Genomic DNA, 21,959 nt, shown 5'->3' on the forward strand with positions numbered 1-21,959 from the left:
TTGTAGCGAGTGTTTCTTTCTCTGTAATGTAAGCAATACTGAGAGGTGTGAGGGACGAGCGCTGTAACCCTATTCTCCATTGATAGTGAAGCAAGATCTCATCAGGATTTCTTCTCACTGGGGACGTAGGCAATCTTGCCGAACCTCGTAAATCTGTATGCATTGCTTGTTCTTGTTTTTCCATTATCTTCTGCATCGTTTTAAGGTTGCGTTTCTACAGGTGATATAGAGGATGATGTTTCGTAGAGGATTAAAGTGGGATGGATGAGGTGGAGAGGTGCATTCGGAGGTTGTGTGACTGACGTATTCCTTTAAAGCTTAGAGGAATGTTTTATGGGCAGTTGTTAGACCGACTATTAGTTCCGGGGTGGAATGTGTTTAGTTAAGAAGTGTCATATAGAGAAGCTATGTGTAACAAAGATGAGGATGTTGAGATGGATGTGCGGCAAAACTACAAAAGATGAAGTAAGGAATGACCTTATTAGAGTTGATTTGAGAGTTGCCTTGATTCATAATAAGCTTCGAGAAAGCCATTTGAGGTGGTATGGTCATGTTCAATGGAGGCCTAGGGATGCACCAAGAAGGAGGAGTGATCGGATTCAGATTGAAGGATCAAAAGAGCTATGGCCAAGCCTAAAATGACCATAGGAGTAGTGAAGAAAGATATGCATAGTTTAGGCCTTGTCCCAAGTACGATTCGAATAGATTTGATTGGAGGGTGATAATCCATATAGCCGACCCCATTTAGGTGTGATTTTACTGATTTGTTGTGTTGTGTTCCTTCCCATTTATATTTACTTTTCTATTGCTCTCTTTGATTGGATCCATGTAGCTGACCCTATTAAATTGGGATAAGGCTGAGTTGTTTTTGTTGTTTTAGATCAGCTCTCAACTGAAGAATAGTGCAACAATTGGAAAACTCAGAATTTGGAAACCAGAATTGAATTTTATCAGTTGAATATTGGAGAAGAACTAACATAAGGATCAGATATTGAATTTTAGGGTAATTAGATCAACAAAGAATCATACCAAATAACCAATATGAAGCTAACCTAAAAGAACAAAATAATAGAAGAAGATAAACCCCATCTAACCTGTGAAGAAAATCAACTCTTCCACTAAGAAATCCACCTTAACATTGTTAGATATCCATTCATTTCCAAACCGATAGATTACATCATCTCGAACAAGCTTCTTCATGTCATGCTCAGTGATTAGGGCTAGCGGACAAGCCTCGATCCACTTCGTGAAGTACTCGATCGCTACTCCTCATTTCCTTGTCTGGGCACGAATTGACCCAATATGTTCATCCCCCACATTGCAAAGGGGATTGGGTTAAGTATTGAAGATAGCTTGGTAGCCGGTTGACGTGTCACTGGGGCGTGTATTTGGCACGGCCAACATTTTTTAACATAAGCCATCGCGTCTTCCTGTATGTTGGGCTAGTAAGATCCTTGTCTGAGGATTTTGTAGGTTAAAACTCATCCTCCCAAGTGGCTTCCGCAGATCCCTTCATGTACTTCAGCCAACGCATATTCCGCTTTAGACGGGCCGAGGCATTTAAAGAGTGGCCCAGAGATGGTCCTTTTGCATAACGCTCCTTCCTCCCCAAGAATGTATTTTTTTGAATGGCTTATGACCTTCCACGCTTTATGCTCTGTCTTCTGGCAGGGAATCCTCCCTAAGATGTTTTATTATCGGGTCCATCCAGCTTGGTTCTTGGTCTGCACAGCACAACTCTTCTTCCTCATCAGTCGGTCTTTCTAGCACCTCAACATATATTTCGGCCATGTTCTCGTACTTTGTCATTGTCAATCGAGATAGGGCATCTGTTGAAGCGTTACTTGCTCTGGGGACTTATTTAATTTTGAATTTTGCGAATTGAGTGACTAAGCCCTTCACCTTCTTTAAATAATTGATCATCCTTCCTTCTTTTGCCTCATATTCACCATTCACCTTATTCACTATAAGTTGGGAGTCGCTATGGACCAGGAGTTCTGCTTGTATTGCTCGAGACACTCTGAGCCCGGTTATCAAAGCCTTATTTTCTGCTTTATTATTGGTGGCGGCGAAAGTGAACTATAGTGCATATTGGATTTCAAATCCTTCAGGATTGGTTAGGATGAGACCTGCCCCACTTCCCATTTTGCTGCTTGAGCTGTCTATGACTCTATGTACAAAGTCCAAATTCGTACAATGGGCGTTTTTTCACCGTCCTCATTCTCCTCATCTGTCAGGGTACACTCCATTATGAATTTCGTCAATGCTTGGCCTTTGATTGTCGCTTGGGGGCGGTAATTGATTTCATACTTGCTCAAATCAATCGACTAACTAAGGAGACTTTTAGGCACGCTTGGTTTGTGTGGTATCATGTTAAGCAGCTGATTGGAAAGTATGACGATTGAGTAGGCCTGGAAGTATGGCCTTACTTCCGTGCGGCAATGACTAGGGTGAAAGCTAGTTTTTCCGCGTCTATGTACCTTGTTTTTGTGTCTAGGTAGATATAACTGATGTAGTAAATCGGTCACTACTCTACTGCTTCTCTTGTTCCTTCACCAAGGCCGCATTGACGGCTATTGGTGAGACTGCCAGATAGATGTGCAGTTTGTCTCCTGGCTCCGGTCGAATAAGAAGTGGAGGCAATACAATGTAAGCCTTTAATGCTTCAAAGGCGTCCTAACACTGTGTTGTCAGAGAAAGTCCTTTAGCGATTGCAAATTCTTCAGCCTTTTAAAGAAGGGTAAGCATTTGTCATTAGCTCGGGATATGAACCGGTTGAGCACTGCAACTTGATCAGGGAGCCGTTGAATTTCTCGAGTTTTCCTTGGTGGGGTCTTGTCTTAGATTTTCTAGTTCTTGCTCGGGTTTGCATCTATTCCCCTTTTTGGGACCATGAATCCCAGGAATTTCCCTTAGGTGACTCTGAATGCGCATTTTGAGGGGTTCAACTTCATCTAATTTTTCGCAGCACCCCAAATGCCTCCTATAGGTCTGTAATGTGTTAATCGGCTTTCACACTCTTAACGAGCATGTCATCCACATACACTTCCATGTTTCTCTCGATTTGTTATGCGAACATGCCATTCACCATCCTTTGATAGGTAGCTCCTATATTTTTTAAACCGAATGGCATTGCTCTACAACAATATTTACCCCGTTCGGTTGGGAAGGCTGTCTTCTTCTCATCATCTTCTTTCATCCTTATCTTGTTGTACCCAGAAAAGGCGTCTATGAAGGTCAGCATTTCATGGCCTGTGGTAACATCAATTAGCTGGTTGATCCTTGGAAGTGGGTAGTAGTCTTTTGGGAAGGATTTGATCAGGTCAGTGCAGTCAAATGCAAATCCGACATTTTTCGTTCGACTTCGGGACTATGACGACATTGGCGAGCCAAGTAGGGAACTGTAATTCCTTGATTAGATGTGAGACCTCTAACTTCTCTACCTCATCATTAATAACTCTTTGCTGCTCGGGAGCGAAGTTTCTTCTTTTCTGCTTGATTGGATTTTGCCCTTGTTCAGCATTGAGGGCGTGTTCAGCGACGATCCTGGGGATGCCAGGCATTTCCTATGCTGACTAGGCGAAGACGTTTGCATTGCTCCTAAGAAAGCTAAGCATTTCCTGGGCCTGCTCTCGGCTTAGTAACACGCCAAGCTGAACCGTTCGGTCCAGTTCTCCTTTGAACAGTGGTGCTATACCAGCTCCACTACCAGTTCCCCAATTGTAGGCAGGTTTCATACCGAACGTTTCCAACTTCGCACTAGGAGCTAACCAGCGCCTTTCTTCTCCTTGATGTAATCGTTGTGGCACTATTGCGAATCTTTCTAACTCGAGCAATATATGTCATTGGTCTCCAATAGTTGCGTTTGCAAATCGTTTACCTGTGCGTTGGTAGCCGGTGCATCAGGGTTTAGCATGGCGACTGGTGGAGGTGGCGGTAGGGCTTCTACTGGCGGAACCTAGCCGTTAGCTTGTTGGCGGTTCTCTCCTTGCTCCGGGTGAGATGAGCCAATGTGGGGCGTTAGTGGAGGAAGATCTTCACCGTTTGCTTGTTTTGCTTGATTCCCTTGATCTCCCTGTCCTCCTTGAGTGGCAAGAGGATGAGACAAGGAACACCCACTATGCAGATTCATGGTTCAAGTGGGTGGCCTAATTAGTGGCGTTTCCCACTGACGGCGCCAATTGGTTACGGAAAGAAATTGTCCTAGGCTGCTTTTGGCCCCTGCACAAAGGAATGAAGACAATAGAGTGATTTTGGGCCCTGCACAAAGGAATGAACACAAGAGAGTGAGCGTCGGGCTGATCTGACGTGGGATCTCCGATGCCTAATTTTGATCTCTCTACAAAACAGATAATTTAGTAAGAATGGAAAAGTTTTTCGACCCTCTGGAAAGGGATTTAGTTGAGTATTTATAGTTGGAGATGGCAGTTATTGGGTGAGAGTCCCACTTTGGTATCTTTCTAATGCTGGTAGGAGTCCAACTATGGCAAGAGATATAGCAGGAAAATGAATTTGGAAGACGTCCCAGTTATGGGAACTCCACGTCTTAATCGTATCCTGGGGGATAGGGAGAGATATCCTTCTTTCTAGGGAAGATTCAATATCCCTTTAAGTATCCTTTCCGGACCGGGACACGTCCGCTTCTTGTTCATAAATCATGTGTTGAACCTGGATAACCCATTAAAGTGTATCCTGACGAGGAAGCCTGCAGGACTCCTATGCCAAGCGACCCGAATCAAGTGATCCGGTTGCCGAGCTACTAACTCCGAACAATGGGCTGCGTGCGCCCCTTGTCGTTCGGCTGGTGAGGCCTTGGGGCTCTGTCATGGAGCTTCTGTTGAGCTTGTTTAGTTGCTTGGATCATTGTGCGGGGCGAGACATCCGTGTTGCTTTCCACAAGCTAGTGCTTTGCCAGCTGTTCAGTAGTGGAGGTTCTTTTAATAGAGTAGGTTGGTCTATCTGCTCTTGACCTGGGCGTCAACTTCAAACGGGATAGATGACCCGGTAGGGCCCATACCGTTCTCACGCTTTATGCCTGCCACCTGTTCGGTTCGTTCGGTACGCCCCTGATGGCTGCATATTTTTGCCATAACAATACCCATATTACAATAGGAGGTAATCAATAATGCAATGGAAGAAATTTTTGTTGATATGATAACTGAGGATAAATTTGATAATAAATTGATCACGTCGAGTTCATTATGCCGCTTGAATTTTTCGAAGAATGAGAGACGACTTTGAGACTTCGTTCGAAGCACCTGTGAGCTGCCAGAGTACTGTTTTGGGTTGAAACTAGATGTGCACCATGCCAAGATTGTCCGTAAAATACAAAACTCGAGGTCGAGTTTTTTTATAAATGCATTCTTTAGTTGGTACACATTTTCTTTTTTGGCATAATTTTTCTACATGAGCCCGCTTGGATAGGTTTTCTAAGAGGGCCACTTATTTCTGGCACGTGAAGGGGTGAACTGGCAATTCTGACTGTTTGATACAGAGGGATTTTTTCTGGATTGATCATGTGTCAATATTCATATCTGCATTCAATCAAATACCCCATCATGTATGTCCGTTCATCCATATATTTGTTAGCTGTGCATTTTTTGTAGTGCATCCTCTTTGTCGTCCATATATTTTCAAGATTCATTTTTGGCCACTTGCCCAACTCCAATTAGGTTGAAACTTGGAATGTGAGCAGGGGACCCTGAGGCCCAGTTGTCCACAAAATTAAAGTCCTGTCTGACCTGCACATGGCAGAACCAAGGCCTTCATGGGGAACCTTATCTAAGATTGGCCTGCCTATAAATATCAGTCCCTTCTTTTTTGGTTATCAATGTGGAATAATACTTCTAGATTATTGAATATATTTTTCTCGGTTACTTTGGGCTTGTATATTGTAATTATGTTTAATGTATACATGTAGCGATACCTAGGTGGTGGATCCATATGAGCAGAAAAAACACTTATTCTAGATTATTAGGGGGTTAGACAGATCAAACTTCTTGAAAGATTATCCATACCTCACCCCCACCAAAACCATGGAATTTATTTTCCATGTTGTCCAGAAAAACTGCTTGATAAGATTATTTGCTGAAATTCATTTCCATTTTTCTAAATATTGAACAAATCTATTGTTTTTCCTCTACAGGAGACTGTTGACTTGTCTGCTGGAGTGAGTGGTTCAACTAAAAGCCAGAATGCATCCAAGGAGGAGTTGGTTTTGTCTGATTTGTTGGATATAAAACTTCATTCGCTTGCTGAGCCAAATAAAATTGAAAGTAGCTTTACAAATGAGGCACTAATCCAGAATAAGAACTCTTTGAACTTTGCAGGAGTTGACTTTGACAATATTTTCTCTGAAATAAAGAACGAGGGTGTTCCTAGTTTGTCAAAGGAAGATTTAGTTTCCAATGAGCAATTCAATAAGGAAATGCAAGGTCAGGGAAGTCTTAATTTGTTTGAGAATGTTCTGTCTTCTGATAAAGCAGTGAGGTCACTAACAACTGTGGGTGATGCTGACCCTTTTTCTGACTGGACGGCTGAGTTCCTGTCTGCCAGTTCTGGAACTTCTCCTGGGGACTCCAAATCATTTGACCCTTTTCTGGGTTCTTCTATAATTAATGCCACTAGTTCTGTGGAGGACGCCTTTGTTCCTGAGAACGATGTGAAGTTTAAAACTGATGGGAGAGAAAATGATGTAAAACTAAAGAATGATTCAGTTCCTCTAGCTTCTAAAAGAGATGACTGGGTTCAAGGTAATATGTGGGATATATCCAGCACTGAGATATCTGGCAAGACTCAGCAGTTTGAGGTGAAGAATGAAACTAATCATGTTGAGCCTAAAACCAACTCAAATAATCTTTCCTCCAGTGGTGATAACTGGTTTCAAGATGATCTATGGCAAAGCAGCGGTATGAAAGTGGCTGAGTGTGAAAGAATTAATGAAGATGATGAGTCCTTGGATGCTTGGCATGATTTTACGAGCTCAGGAAATTTGCCAGATCCCTTTTCAAATCCTTCAAAAGTGACTGGCTCTTTGACAACTAACTCTTTTGCACAAGCTTCGGAAGCAAGCATGGTGGGCTTATCGAATGACTTCAATGAAGTGGACTTCTCCAGCTTTTCACAGCCAGATCTCTTTTCCGGAGCATCAAGTCTTAAAAATCTGTCGACAGATGTCAATGATATGCAATTAGAAGTTACTGTTTCTGACAGGTATGAATACTAATGATGCTTTGGAAATTTGAACAGTGTATCATTTTTTAGATTGTTTTCTTGTTTGTGATTAAAATGATTGCAATTTTGTTAAGAAATTGTCAATTCTGAATCTCAAAAGTTGTTATGAATATATTTAAGTGATCATAATTAGGACTAGCTAATAAACATGCAGACTGATTGTGCCTTATTATTTATCTGTGCTGATATTGTATCTCTTTTGTCAGTCCTCACCCAAGTAGTTAATCAATGCATGCTTATTAGTATTTACATCGCAAGAATGTGGCAATTATCTTGTGATAGTTTTATCATTCTTTCAAGTTTTATGTGGAAATTGTTGGCTTCATCTGATTGGATTATTTGGCAATAGAAATGACGGATTTTGTCCTAACCATTACTTTTGGTTGTTGGAGAGTAGCTATTCTGCTTGAATAAACAACCAAGGCTTGAGGCACTTGGAAAATGTAAATGATAAGAAGAAGAAGAGAGAGAAGAGAACAAGAGATGGCTGTAACTTGGGAGTCACAACCCTAGTTAGTTAAAATGGGAATGGCAAAGAAATGGTGTTCGGTATTGACGTGATGCAGTTGGGCGTGGTAAAATTTGGGGTTAATTCAGTATTTTCATTTTTAATTTGTTTCCTTATTGGTAGAGTAGGGTGCCCATCAAGTAAGTTGGGAGATTTTATTTCCGTTGCTAATTTAGATTAGTTTCCATTGTTAGGTTTTGATTTTCCCTTTTATAGCAATGTAACACGGTAGAGGACAGATTTGACATTTTGAGAAATTGAAAATTTGAATGAAACTTTGGCTTGAGACCATGAGGGCCATGATTGCTTTTCTCCTTCCCCTTCCCTGACCTTCTCTTCTTTTCCCTCTCCTTTCTTTCTTCCCTGTTCCCTGTTCCCTGTTCCCTGTTCCCTGTTCCCTGTTCCCTGTTCTCTTTCCCTGGTTCGGTTCCAGGTGGTACTTGCAGCCAGTGAAGGTGGTTCGTGCTCCCTCAATTCTGTGGCTTCCAGTCTGAAACTTGGGGCATTAGCTCTCCTCCCTGGGGCGATTTAAACCCTAGGCTCCATCCAAGCTCCTGCAAGTCATAGGACAGCAGATCTGAAACCAGAACTCAGATCTTGAGTTTTCCGGTGTGTTCAGGTCACAGGATTCTCTTGGAGTTTGTTGCATCATCTTCTGATCTGAAAGTACTTGGAAACAAGAGTGCTTCGACTCTTGATCTCTCTTCCAAAGTGTTGGATCAATTGAAGTTCCGCTGGGTGAATTCCATCAATTGAAGCCAACAAGGTTTCTGCCATGGTGAAGTCGTGAGATTGATGGTAACCAAGTATTGAACCCCACTTAAGTCCTTGTTTAATTCTTATTTACCCCTAAGCCCCTGCCCCTTGTTTTACAGTAGAACCCTTGCATTTAAACTTTATTTCAGTTTAACCCCATCACCATATTAATTTTCAGGATGGAACTTTTCCTTTAGGACTTGTTGGGAAATTGGATTCAAGTGTTGTCATTGTTGGCAACAATATGAAGGTTTTGGTTCAATAATTAACCCAATTTGTTTGGGTTATGAATTATGGGTTTAATCTTGAACCAGTCCTAGTAGTCCATTGGATATTTGGATTGAATCTCATTATATAAGCAAGGTGGTATGATGAGGTAAGAAAGCATTATGTATATGCAATGGTTTGATGAGGTAAGAAAGCATTATGTATATGCAATGGGCCAGCAAGCGTGAACATGTTTCTCTTTTGAGTAACCTCTTTGATTTAAAATAAAAAAAATACAATAAGTGTTCTACTATAACAAGGAGCATATGGCAGCATCAACAACCCATAGATTCATCCGAGCACATGAGTTGATGAATTAATTGGAGATGGGCTCGGTTTAAAGAAAAATAAATTGAGTTTTATTAGAACTCTCAAAGCTCATGGGCGGTTGGTAGAGAATTCCAAATATAAGTGATTGAGATGTGATTGGCTCTTGCATGAGTAAAATACAGCAAGATTTAAAGGAGTTAGAGATAAACACGTTGCTGAATAGGAGATTACAGATTGCTTCAAATCTCTTAGTTCATATTAGGAGTTGAAGTGCTAGAAACCAACTGAATCCAGCAAGGTCTCTACAGCAGTTTTATTTGAAGATTACGTCTAGATTTAATGGACTCTTATCTCATTCATTTGCAGCAACTGCCAAGTGTTGGATTCAGCCAGAAGAAGAAAGAGAAGCTATTATAAAGAAGGGAGGACAGCTAGAGTCCGCCACATGTTCGGGAACTAAAAATTAGGAAGTGGACTTTCAGATTGGATGCTATCTCACGCACATGGACAGAAGCAAAATAAAGAGCACCCAAGATTGAATAGAAGTATAGGGGATTAAGACCTCTATATGTCTCATGCAATAAAAAGACCTCTCTACAAAAAAGAAAAGACTCTCTGTTCCAACATAGCAGAATCGAGAGGGAGAGAAGCAACCTTGAAAGAGAGAGATCCAAAAGGCTGATATGTTGATGGTTTGAGCATGTTCTATATGTCAAGCAAGCAATCATCAACGGGATTACACAGGCTGATGTAATCCATATCTAGAATCCCTATTTTTGTATTCTAAAGTTTGTATATTGTTGAGAAACTCTAGATCAATGATGTATTGGGTTGGGATTTTATTTTATTGATTTAAATTTGTGAACCTAGCAAGTTGGGGCTTGTCTAGGGTGTGGGGTTGTTGTCCTTGTCTGAGTTGCATCTCGGATTGAAGCAAAGATAGGTGTTCTTGGACCATTGTAGAGGTTGAAAAAGTTGAGTATTGGGGAAATACGAAACCTATATGGGTATTCCTCCGTGGATGTACACACGCTGGCCGAACCACGTATATCTGGTGTTATTGTTACGCATTTACTTTTCTACGTATATTTGAAGTGCGTGTTGTGCAGAGTGGTGGGACACTGTCTGGTAGACCTAGCCACATTGTGGTGAGGTGGACGTGTCATTGTTTGCGTGATTGGTAATTACGGGATTGCCCCAGCCAATCTAGAACTTGGAAATTGGAAGTTTTGATTGTTGGGTTGCAAACAAGGAAATTTTTGAATCACTGATTCACCCCCCTTTCAGTGTCAACCTGGGAACATCAGGACTAATTCCAGATCTGTCGCCATTCAGCTAATTTCACTCTAAAAGGGTTCTAAATTGTACCCGAAATTACAATATTGCTACTGGTTTGCTTAAGTTGAATTATTTGTTCTTTTGTGGGCCCATAAGCGATTCGATTTTGGTTTCGGAACCCAGATCCGCATCAAGTGGTTTCAGAGCGAATTTCCTGCAAACCATGATAGGTCACATCACCAATGCTGAGTTGCACAAATTGTATCATGAGGTTCTTGAGAATCAATAAAAAACTAATGCCAGGGTTGATAAGAATAAGGTAAAATATACAATTTCATGAACGAGACTCAAGGTGCCCTCACTAAGTTTTTTGCCTTTATGTAGAGGTTTGAAACGTGAGTTGACGAAGGACCATCTGCACCACCTCAATTTAATGCCCTATGGATTGAAGATACACCTCACTGAATGCAACGTGATCGTGTTATACTCTAAGTTGTTACTTTGCAATTTTCTGCCCGAGATTATGGCATCAAAGTTGAGGTTCCAGAGTTAAGTGGTGAAAGGGACCTGAAGAATTCCTTGTCTGGCTTACCAACGTGGAGAGACTTTTTTCTTACGAATCTTTTCCGGACGAGAAGAAGTGTGAACTCATACTCACCAAGTTTATTGGGTATCCATGTTCATGGTGGGATGATGTACTGTATGCAAGGTTTGTTTGAAGACTTGGACCCGCTACAAATTGGGAGGTCATGAAGCAGATTCTGACTAAGAAATTTGTTCCTCTTAATTATGAGTAGGTGATGTTTCATAAATTACTAAATTTTTAACAAGGCAACAAGGATGTGGATACCTACACCCTCGAATTCCATAAACTATCTTCAAGGTGTCCACTTCAGGAAACAGACTAGCAACGGGTGATGCGATAAATCAATGGGCTAAGTATTGAGATCCGACTCAAATTGGCTAACACTGATTTCAGGTCCGTTGATGTGGCAACAACTTATGCTAAGACAGTTGAAGAGAAGTCCATTTATTGGAAGAGTATGCTCAAGACTCCTTCAGTTTATAGACCTCTACCATCTATGGAAGAAAAGAAGCCTGAAGCTCACAGAGTTGAAGAAAATGTCAGAATTCAATAAGGATAGTGATTGGGTGAGGAATATCAGATGCCATGGTTGTGGCGAGAAGGGTCACTACTTCAACAAGTGCCCCAATAGGACTCGTTCTTTATAATAGAGAAGCAACCGACAGAGAAGAATAATGATGTCGATCTTGATTTACATCATTATCCCCTCAATGCAGATGATATTGACTATGATGATGATGATGTCGAAGCTCATCCCGCTAGCCTTGCATCCTTCTCAAATAGACTAGTTGACAGGGCTCCTCTCTTTAGACAAAAGGGTTCTCTCCTACATGGTTCCGATCCTACTGATATTCATGCAGTTGTTGATACAAGGGTAGAAGCAAACTTCTCTGCTGAATTTGTTCGAACACACAACCTTCCATAGAAGCAACTTTTCAAGAAGATTCACATACAAGGTTTTGGACCCATAGCTCGAGAAGAGGCCACTGCAGTTGTTCAAGTACATCTACAGTTTGGGCCATTACAATACTATGTATCTTGCTTGGTCACCCTATTGGTGCACTACGACATTCTTCTAGGGCGACCTTGGCAATGACATGCAGGTGTTCTCTATGATGGTTCACGGAACACCAGCAAGGTGAGGCAAGGAGGTTGTACATACTTAATGACGCCACACGCATTATTAGACATGTCACGTCGACGATTAACTCCTGCTCCAGTGACACGTTAGCCTACGCTCCCTCTTGGAGTTACGTTACCGTCATCTGCTTTGAGATATGTGCTACCTCATCGACTTGCAATTTACAAGGGTATCTTGGGAGCACGACCTAACTCGACGTAGTCGAGTCTTTTAAATACCGGGAGAGTTGATGCAGTTGGGAGTGGCAAAATTTGGGGTTAATTCAGAATTTCAATTATTGATTTGTTTCCTTATTGGTAGAGTAGGGTGTCCATCAAGTAAGTTGGGAGATTTTATTTCGGTTGCTAATTTAGATTAGTTTCCATGTTAATTAGTTTTCATTGTTAGGTTTTGATTTTCCTTTTTATAACCATGTAACACAGTAGAGAAGGATAGATTTGAAGTTTTGAGAAATTACAAATTTGAATGAAGCTTTGGCTTGAGACCATGAGGGCCATGATTGCTTTTCTCCTTCCCCTTCCCTGACCTTCTCTTTTTTCCCCTCTCCTTTCTTTCTTCCTTGTTCCCTGTTCTCTTTCTCTGGTTCGGTTCCAGGCGGTACTTGCAGCTAGGTGGTTCAAGCTCCCTTGATTCTGTAACTTCCAGTCTAAAACTTGGGGCATAAGCTCTCCTCCCTGGGCCGATTTAAACCCTAGGCTCCATACCAAGCTCCTGCAAGTTAGAGGATAGGAGATCTGAAACCAGAACTCAGATCTGAGTTTTCTGGCGTGTTCAAGTCGCAGGATTCTCTTAGAGTTTGTTGCATCTTCTTCTAATCTGAAAGTAGTTGGAAGCAAGAGTGCTTCGACTGCCGATCTCTCTTCCAAAGTTTTGGATCGATTGAAGTTCTGTTGGGTGAGTTCCATCAATTGAAGCCAGTAAGGATTCCCTGTGGTGAAGTCGTGAGGTTGATGGTAACCAAGTATTGAACCCCACTTAAGTCCTTGTTTAATTCTTATTTACCCCTAAGCCCCTATCCCTTGTTTTATAGTAGAACCCTTGCGTTTAAACTTTATTTCAGTTTAACCCTATCACCATATTAATTTCCAGGACTGAACTTTTCCTTTAGGACTAATTCCAGATGTGTCCCCATTCAGCTTTTTTACTCTAAAAGGTTTCTAAATTGTACCAGAAATTACAATATTGCCACTGGTTTGCTTAAGTTGAAATATTTGTTCTTTTGTGGGCCCATAAGCGATCGATTCGGGTTTTGGAACCCGGATCCGCATCAGGATGTGTTTTAAATGGCTTAGAACTTGAACGGAGCGGTAAAAAAATACGGATAAATTCTTCGTAAACACTAAAAAATGAAAACGGATGGACGCGTTTTAAATGGCTTAGAACTTGAACGGGACGGTAAGAAAATACAATCAAATTCTTCAAAAACGCAAAAAATGGGAAATGGATGGTACGAGGGTTTAAACGTTTTGATTTGCAAAAAATACGAAACAAAAATAGGGTAATATTCATATATATATATATATTTAAAGAAATATCCAACGGTTGTTGGGGCATGACTTATGCTAGAAGGTTATATTATGTGAAGTTGTACCGCATATACTGCCTGTACCGTCCATGACAGAATACATATCCTCAAGGACCTCAACGATTTGGTATGCGGTTTTTTAATCCCACATCGGTAATTTGAAAGAAATGCATGGGATTGAGCCTTATAAAAAACATAATTGTCTTGATAGAAAGCCCCAGTCCTATCCGAAGAGTAGAGTGAAAGTTGGCTTTTTGGTATAAACAATTAAAGCTGATAAGTAGCTGTCTTTTTTGGTCTTAAAGTAATAATAGCTTGTTGGCTTTTTTTTTATAGTAATTAAAGTTGAAAAGACACTCTGCTGGTCCTTGGAATATGGTTGTCTCTAATGTAGACTAGGATAGGTGAACTAACCAAGTCTCAATTGCAGGATCTTTTAATCAGAAGAACAACCAATATCACCCAATGTGGGACAATAATTCCACAGATCAGAATTAATGGAGAAATAATTCTCTGCAATCAGAATTCGAACCCCAAAGCTGTCCTCTATTAATTTGGATTATAAACCAGAAAATAGGACTAACTCGGGCACAGAAATGAGTCCTTAACAGAGCTTAACCAGAATACCATTCACAGGAAAAGAAAGGGACAGAATTACCCTATTGGGTCGAATCCGAAAATTTCTCACAGAACCTTCTTTATCTCTGGACAGAATTGAGAGAAGAAGTGATTTAAATACTTGTTTACTTAGGACAGATCTGTAACACCTTGAACAGCAAAGAAGAAGAAGAAAATAAAGTAGAAGAGGACCTCTCGAGCTTCACACCGCAGAGAGTCAATTGGATCAAACACCAATTCCATCAGCCTTGATCAAACACAAGACAAATCTCCATGGGGAAGACAATAGCAAGAGCTATTAATTCTTTTTATCAAAAATCATTTCTGTTTTTTTTTTTAGGAGCCTCTTCCTCTTTATTTATAATGTTGATGGGGGAGGGAATTACAAAATAGAAGGTTCCTCGAAAAGGAAACCAAATATTCTCCTAATAAAATAGTTACTAAAAACTGAAATTAGAAACTAGTTGAGAAAGGAAACTAACTGCTAATGACTTGGCTCAATTAATAACTTGACTCCTAAGGAAACAAATATGACTCAAATCAACCCAACTAAAAAGGAAACTAATGAAAAAGGAAACTAACTAGTAATCCCGTACTCAATCTTCGAGCCCCTCTTTTAGACCTATAAAAGTGGCTTAATACACTCCAAACCACATGGACTGAAGCCCAACACATATACAACCCAATCCTAGACTTATTCCTAATAAAACAAGCTTAGTTAGGTGAATAATCTGCATCAACTCTCCCCATCTTGAAAAAATTTGTCCTTGAATTTTGTAGTGATGAGTGGGAACAACATGTGAATAGTAGCCGTAATCATTCCCAAACAGAATTCAGGTTGCTTATAGACTTTTGGAAGGTAGTCTTCATGACGTGGAGCTTTCTCTTCAAAGAACTATGATAGCATAACAAATTCTATATGCTCAACCTTTGAATCAATACCAACTGTGAATGTCATGTGCATATAGTTGTCAATGTTGGCAACCTTCTCATTAAGGATTGGAACAAACTCTTCCTTCTCATCATGAATCTCAAAGACTTGTTGTGGAGTTCTTTCAATCACTGCCTCATCTTCCACAGCTTTAGTCTTGTCTACTATGCTCTCTTTAATGTAAAATCCTTCAGTGGAGTCTTCTTCCATGGTTTCAGCTACCAAAACATTAACCCTCTGCTTATATGGGCAAGATTTAGCAAAATGTCCCACCTCTTGGCAATGGAAACACTGTACCTTATTACTACCTGTCATGGGTGTCTTTCCTTTGTGATTAGCCCATGGAGGAAAAGTGGACTTTGGGGGTGCTGAACTGCTAGGTTTAGTTGCTAGAAAATTTTTCTTGACCTCCCTAGCTTGAAAGCCAAATCTTCTAACTGGCTGTGTAAAAAGCTCTTTCGCTCGTAGGGCCTTGTCAAAGCAATCCATCACTGAGTACACATCAACAACTCCAATTCCCCTGTTGATTTCAGCTCGCAATCCCAGTTGAAACCGAGATAACAGTTGTCTTTCATTCTCCCTTATGCCTGTACGAGAATAAAGTGCATCAAATCTGTTCAGGTACTCTGCAACAATCATAGTCCCTTGACTAAGAGAGTTTAGCTGGTCTTGTATGCGAGGTCTAAAGTTGCGTGGCAAGTATTTGTCAGATAGCTCAAGCTTCATCTCCTCCCAACTAGTAGGTTCTCTGCCACTGTCTTCCAACTCTAGCTCATAGGTTCTCCACCAATCACGAGCAACCTTAACTAGCTTTGCATGAGCTAGTTTCATCTTCCGTTCCTCAGGCAAGTCATAGTAATCAAAATAATCATCCAAAGCAGCTATTCAATCATAAAACATTTGAGGGTCATGTCTACCATCAAACTCCTTTAGATCAAGTTTGACCTTCTATGAATCTCTAGAGTACCTCTGATTTGTGGGGCGTTCAGTCTCAAAGTAACCCCTTACATGTTCTTCAAAAGTAGGTTGCACTACAGGAATCCTCTGTGGTGTTCTCAGATTAGGGTTTGCTCTCCTGTTAGCCAACTGAGTAGCTACATTCAATGGGGCTTTCACTTCAGGTGTTGTATGTGAATCACCGGTAGGTTGTTCTGGTGGAGTCTCCACATTCAACAGCCTTGTATTCAATTCAGCCTTCAATTTAGTCCGCAAGGCTTGCTATTCAGCCTTCATCTCAGTCCTCATATTCTATAACATCTACATAAGAGAAGCTAGGGTGGGGGTGTTGTTCTCAACCATGCTCTGATACCACTTAATGTAGAATAGGATAGGTGAACTAATCAAATCTCAATTGTAGGATCTTTTAATCAGAAGAACAACCAATATCACCCAATGTGGGACAATAATTCCACAGATCAGAATTAATGAAGAAATAATTCCCTGCAATTAGAATTCGAACCCCAAAGCTATCCTCTATTAATTCAGATTATAAACCAGGAAAGAGGACTAACTCAGCACAAAAATAAGTCCTTAACAGAGCATAACCAAAATACCATGCACAGGAAAAGAAAGGGACAAAATTACCCTATTGGGCAGAATCTGAAAAATTCTTACAGAGCCTTCTTTATCTCTGGACAGAATTGGGAGAAGAAGTGATTTAAATACTTGTTTACTTAGGATAGATCTGTAATACCTTGAACAACAAAGAAGAAGAAGAAAATAAAGTAGAAGAGGACCTCTTGGGCTTCACACCGTAGAGAGTCAATTGGATCAAACACCAATTCCATCAGCCTTGATCAAACACAAAACAAATCTCCATTAAGAAGACAATAGCAACAACTATTAATTCTTTTTATCAAAAATCATCTCTTTTTTTTTTAGGAGCCGCCTCCTCTTTATTTATAATGTTGATGGGGGAGGGAATTACAAAATAGAAGGTTCCTCAAAAAGGAAACCAAATATTCTCCTAATACAATAGTTACTAAAAATTAAAATTAGAAACTAACTGAAATTAGAAACTAACTACTAATGACTTGACTCAATTAATAACGTGACTCCTAAGGAAACAAATATAACTCAAATCAACCCAACAAAAAAGGAAACTAATGAAAAAGGATACTAACTAGTAATCCCGTACTCAATCTTCAAGCCTTTTTTTAAGACCCATAAAAGTGGCCCAATACACTCCAAACCACATGGACTGAAGGCCCAACACATATACAACCCAACCCTAGACTTATTCTTAATAAAACAAGCTTAGTTGGGTGAATAATCTGCATCAGTCTCCTCCCCTGCTCCCTCCTCTTCTCTGCTTGTTACTCCTTATTCTTCCATCAACTCCACCACCTTTGCTCTCTGTCTGCCTGACCTGCTTGCTCCTGAGATCAGCAAATAAAGCAATTGTGTAGTTGGGAACTTCCTTGGAAGCCGTCCGCCATTCTCTGTTGCCTAGACTTCTGTACACAAGCAATAGATGCCCTTTGGTTCTCTCTCCACTTTTATGCTCGAAAATGGAACTTTTGTATTCAACTTCTCAAATGCTAGCGATAAATCAATTGCCATCGATGGTGGTATCTGGTACATGGGTAAGAAGCCTATTTTCCTTTGTCAATGGGACAAGCATACCTCCTTCAGCCGATCGGAGCCATTGTCTCTTCCCGTGTGGGTTATCTTTCCAAATCTCCCATTGCAATATTGGTGCGCTATGCCTACTACCCGGCCCTCTTCATCAGCTGAGACTCCTTCTGAAATTATATTCACTGAAGTCTGATAAAAAAACTCACAAGAAAAGGTCCTGCTCGTCGGCCGCCGGTCTTGGAATCCACTACTCACAACCTGCATGCCTCGACTCTCTTGCCAACCGTCTCTGTTTTGTCCGTTGGAGAAGTTCCCAACAGTCCGATGGATGTTTCCTTGCCCGCTGGTCCAAATCGGTTCTCAGCTCTCGAGCCTACTGAGGAAATTCCTTCTGTACACGCGACTTTTGTTGGTTCTCTTGACCAATTACATGGTTAGGCCTCCCTGTCACCTTCTCCTGCCACTTCTGGCTCGTACCAACTCCCCCCTTCTCCCCTTTCCATCTCCCCTTTCCTCTGTCCACGAAACTTTTTTTCCCTCTTCTGATACTCTTTCCTCTTCTGATCCCTTTCGTTAGATTTTATCCCCTTCTAACCATCCTTTGAACCGGTTCTTTCATACCTCTTCATCAATTCATCCCGGTCCAACTTCGTAACACCTTCTCCAAATTCCCAAAAGACCATCCCCTCTTTCCGGGTAACTTATATAAACCGGCAGCCTTACCCTCACCCGCCTCAACTCCTAACCCAATTACCACCTTGCCTTCACTAGACCCGCCTACCTTCACTAAAGAAATTACCACCTTCCTCACCTACCCTTACCTCAACCCGATCCACCTGTCCTCCCTAACCCAACTACCCTTTCTCCTATACCCATTTCCGAGCTTCCTGTGTTGCCATTACCTTCCGCCTGCAACGCTGATGCCTTGCTGGTCACCTCTGTTCGCCAGTCTCCACTTGATGCCACCACTGCCACTCGATGCCATCATTCGTTGCCTCTTAAGGACTCCATCGCTGATCGCTGCCATCTCTTGCCGCCTCTTGTTGTCTCTGTTGCCGCTGCTGCCTATATCTCCACCCTACTGTCATCACCTACGCTGTTGGCCGCCGCCATCTCTGCCCATGCTCATCATACTCTCCCTTTGTCCTCTTCACTTTCTGTAACCAATGAGTCGCTTGAGTCTGGTGTGATCTCCTCCTCTGCTGCACATGTCCACTATTGTGAGCACTCTGATTCCCCTTTTGGTCATTGAGTCTCCCTCCTTCATAGCTCCCCGACCTTGGAAGGTCCTCCACCGACGTCGTCCACCTTTCCCCTGTAAGCTTCGGCCTTAGAAGGCTCTGTTGCTTTGATGTCTCCTCAGGATCTTGCTATTCCGGCCTTGGAACTCTGTCTAGCCCCTACCACCTTGGCTATTGGATCCAATGCCACTCTAGATCACTTGCCCCACATTTACTCTTTGGAAGGCAATTCTCTGATCAACTACAACTTGGCTGGCTCGAAATTCTCTTCGGATGCCTGCCCTGCCTCCTGTGAACCACTCTTGCCCCTGTCTCCTCAGGTCACCACCACCACCCCAGAACCTCTTCTACCACTACCCCCCCTCCCTTTGGTTTCTTGTACCATCCCCTCCCCTTCACTGCCTTTTGCTGTCCCTATATCTACTAAGAAGAAACCTCGCACTTCTGTGAGGTCCTCCTCTAGAGCTAAGAAAAGCCTTCTTTCCCCTTCCCCTGTTATTGAGTACAGCCATCAGTCCTCCTCTAAGACCACTCCTTCCAAACCTCTTCCCTCTCCTTTCTCCCCGGAGCATGTGCAGCCCCCTCCCCCTCCTCTCCACGATCCCTTGGACCATATAGAATGTACGAGGTCTTAATTCCTTGGCCAAACAAGCTGATATTTGTTCCTGTATCCGCTTCTCTAAGACTAACCTTTGTTGTCTCCTTGAAACCCGTGTTCTTGAGCTCAATGCCAGACGTATTGCCTCTTCCATTGCCCCCTCTTAGTCCTTCTCTTCGAGCTACATCCATAGTTCTAATGGTCGTATTTGGATTCTTTGGGACCACTCCTCCCTCCACCTGTCGGTCCTCTCCTCTTCTGCCCAAGCCATGCAGCTCTCCATTTCTCACCCCTTTGGCTCCCTCATTTGTTACTTGTTCGTCATCTATGTTCATAACCTTGCTTCCCATAGGCTTTGCCTTTGGGCTGAGCTCCGCTCCTTTGCCCCCTTCACTAGCTCTAGCCCTTGGGGTGTTGCGGGTGACTTCAATGTCATCCGTTTCAGTTATGAGAAGCATGGAGGCAACCCCATTGATTGTCAGGATGTTAACTCCTTCAATGACTGTCTAGATGACCTTAATCTCAATGACCTCTGCTGGTTTGGGACTAAGTTTTCTTGGCACAATAGGCATTCAGGTGACCTTCGGGTTACATGTAAGCTTGACAGGGTCCTGGTAAATGAAGCCTGACTTGATTCCTTCTCTTTCTCTCATACCTCTTTTGATCTCCCTGGGATCTGTGATCACTGTCCTATTTCTATTCATGTCATCCCCTTTTGTCCCTTCGGCCCTAAGCCTTTTACGTTCTTTGATATGTGGTCCTCCTACCCTGATTTCCTCTAAATTGTCCAGGATGCTTGGTGTGCTCCCATTCCCCTCTCCTTCTCTCCACTGCTTATTTCCTTTGCTAGGAAGCTCAAAAATGTCAAAGCTGCCCTGAAAACTTAGAATTCTGTCACTTTTGGTAACATCTCCTCCCGGGTCTCTTCTTATCGTGACAGGCTCCTATCCATTCAATCTAGAATCCCCTGTGCTTACCTTGGAGGAAAAAATGATCTCTTCTGACCTCTCCCTTCTCCTGGATCAAGAAGAGAGCTTCCTCCACCAGAAAGCTAGGATCAAATGGCTTGACCTTGGTGACTCCAACTTGGCCTTCTTTCATCGCTCCCTCAAAGCTAGGCACAATGCTAATGCTATCCCTCTGCTGTTGTCCGCTTCTGGAGTGGAGCTTTCCTCCCCGTTGGACATCAAATCTGAAGCTCTCTCATTTCAGCAGCATTTTCTCCCCGACCTTTCCCCATTCTACCTCCTCCCAATCGCCCACAACCTCCTCAACAAATTCGTCTTGGATAACATCCTCCCTAGCCTCCACTCCATTCTTTCTGAGTAAGAAATCATCTCTGCCATCCTCTCTCATCTTAGCATGAGTTTATTCTCTTGTTAGAATATTATCCGTAAGGATCTTATCCTCGCTATCCGAAGTTTTTTCCTCTGTCCCAACCAGATTGGTGGAATCAATCACACCTTTCTTTGTCTCATCCCCAAGAAAGAAGGTGCTAACTCCATGAATGATTTCAGACCTATCTCCCTTTGCAACCTTCTCTACAATTCATTGCCAAAATCCTCGCCAACAGGATTCAGAAAGTCATTGATTCTCTTGTCAGCCCAAACTAATCCTCTTTCATTGCTGGTAGGAGCATTGCAGACAATATCATCCTCTGTCATGAGATTGTGAGGGGCTTTGACCATACATCTCACTCATCTATGGCCCTCAAAATTGATATCTACAAGGGTTTCGACACTATTAGCTGGGATTTCATTTCTAAAGTCCTGCTACATGTTGTTTCCCCCTTCTTTTGTTCACTGGATTTATTGTTGTATATCCTCCCCCAGATTCTCTATCCTGATCAATGGAAGCCTGGTTGGTTATTTCCCCTCTTCTCGGGGTATTCGTCAAGGCTGTCCCCTCTCGCCTTTTCTCTTCTCCCTTTCTCTAGAAGTCCTATCCCGTTCTATCCAATCCGCCACGGATTTATATCTGATCACCCTTATCCCCAAATGCAAATCTTTCCGTCTTACCCATCTTGCCTTTGTAGACGATATCATGATCTTCTCTAAGGCGGACCTTACCTCCATTTCCTCCATTATGTTCTCCCTCTCCTTTGAATTACTCTCAGGTCTCAGTATCTATCTTCTCAAGTCTAATCTTTTCCTCTCGGGTGTCTCCGAAGAAACCCAAGATCTCCTCCTCCATATCACTAGTTTCTCTTGTGGCTCCCTTCTTGTCAAGTATCTTGGCCTTCCTCTCATCTCCTCTCGCCTCTCAACTCACTACTGTTCCCCCTTGCTCGACCTTTTGAGAAAGAGGCTTCAGCTTTGGAAAGCCAAGCTTCTCTCCTATGTTGGTCGTCTCACCCTCATTAGGTTAGTCCTCCAGTCCATGTACCTCTACTGGTCTGGATTCTACGTCCTTCCCTCTTCTACCATCAAG

General features: G+C 42.1%; 1 protein-coding gene across 1 annotated transcript in view; it reads left to right on the forward strand.

Moving 5' to 3' along the window:
* The window catches only part of LOC122081857, a 59,557-nt gene that overhangs the window by 26,169 nt on the left and 11,429 nt on the right, over positions 1-21,959 (forward strand). Inside the window, exon 2 of the mRNA XM_042649211.1 lies at positions 6,146-7,212. Within this exon, the coding sequence (XP_042505145.1) occupies positions 6,146-7,212 (1,067 nt within the window). The remainder of the gene's footprint in view (positions 1-6,145; positions 7,213-21,959) is intronic.

Source organism: Macadamia integrifolia, chromosome 6 (genome assembly GCF_013358625.1).
Source record: "Macadamia integrifolia cultivar HAES 741 chromosome 6, SCU_Mint_v3, whole genome shotgun sequence".
Lineage (NCBI taxonomy): Eukaryota > Viridiplantae > Streptophyta > Magnoliopsida > Proteales > Proteaceae > Macadamia > Macadamia integrifolia.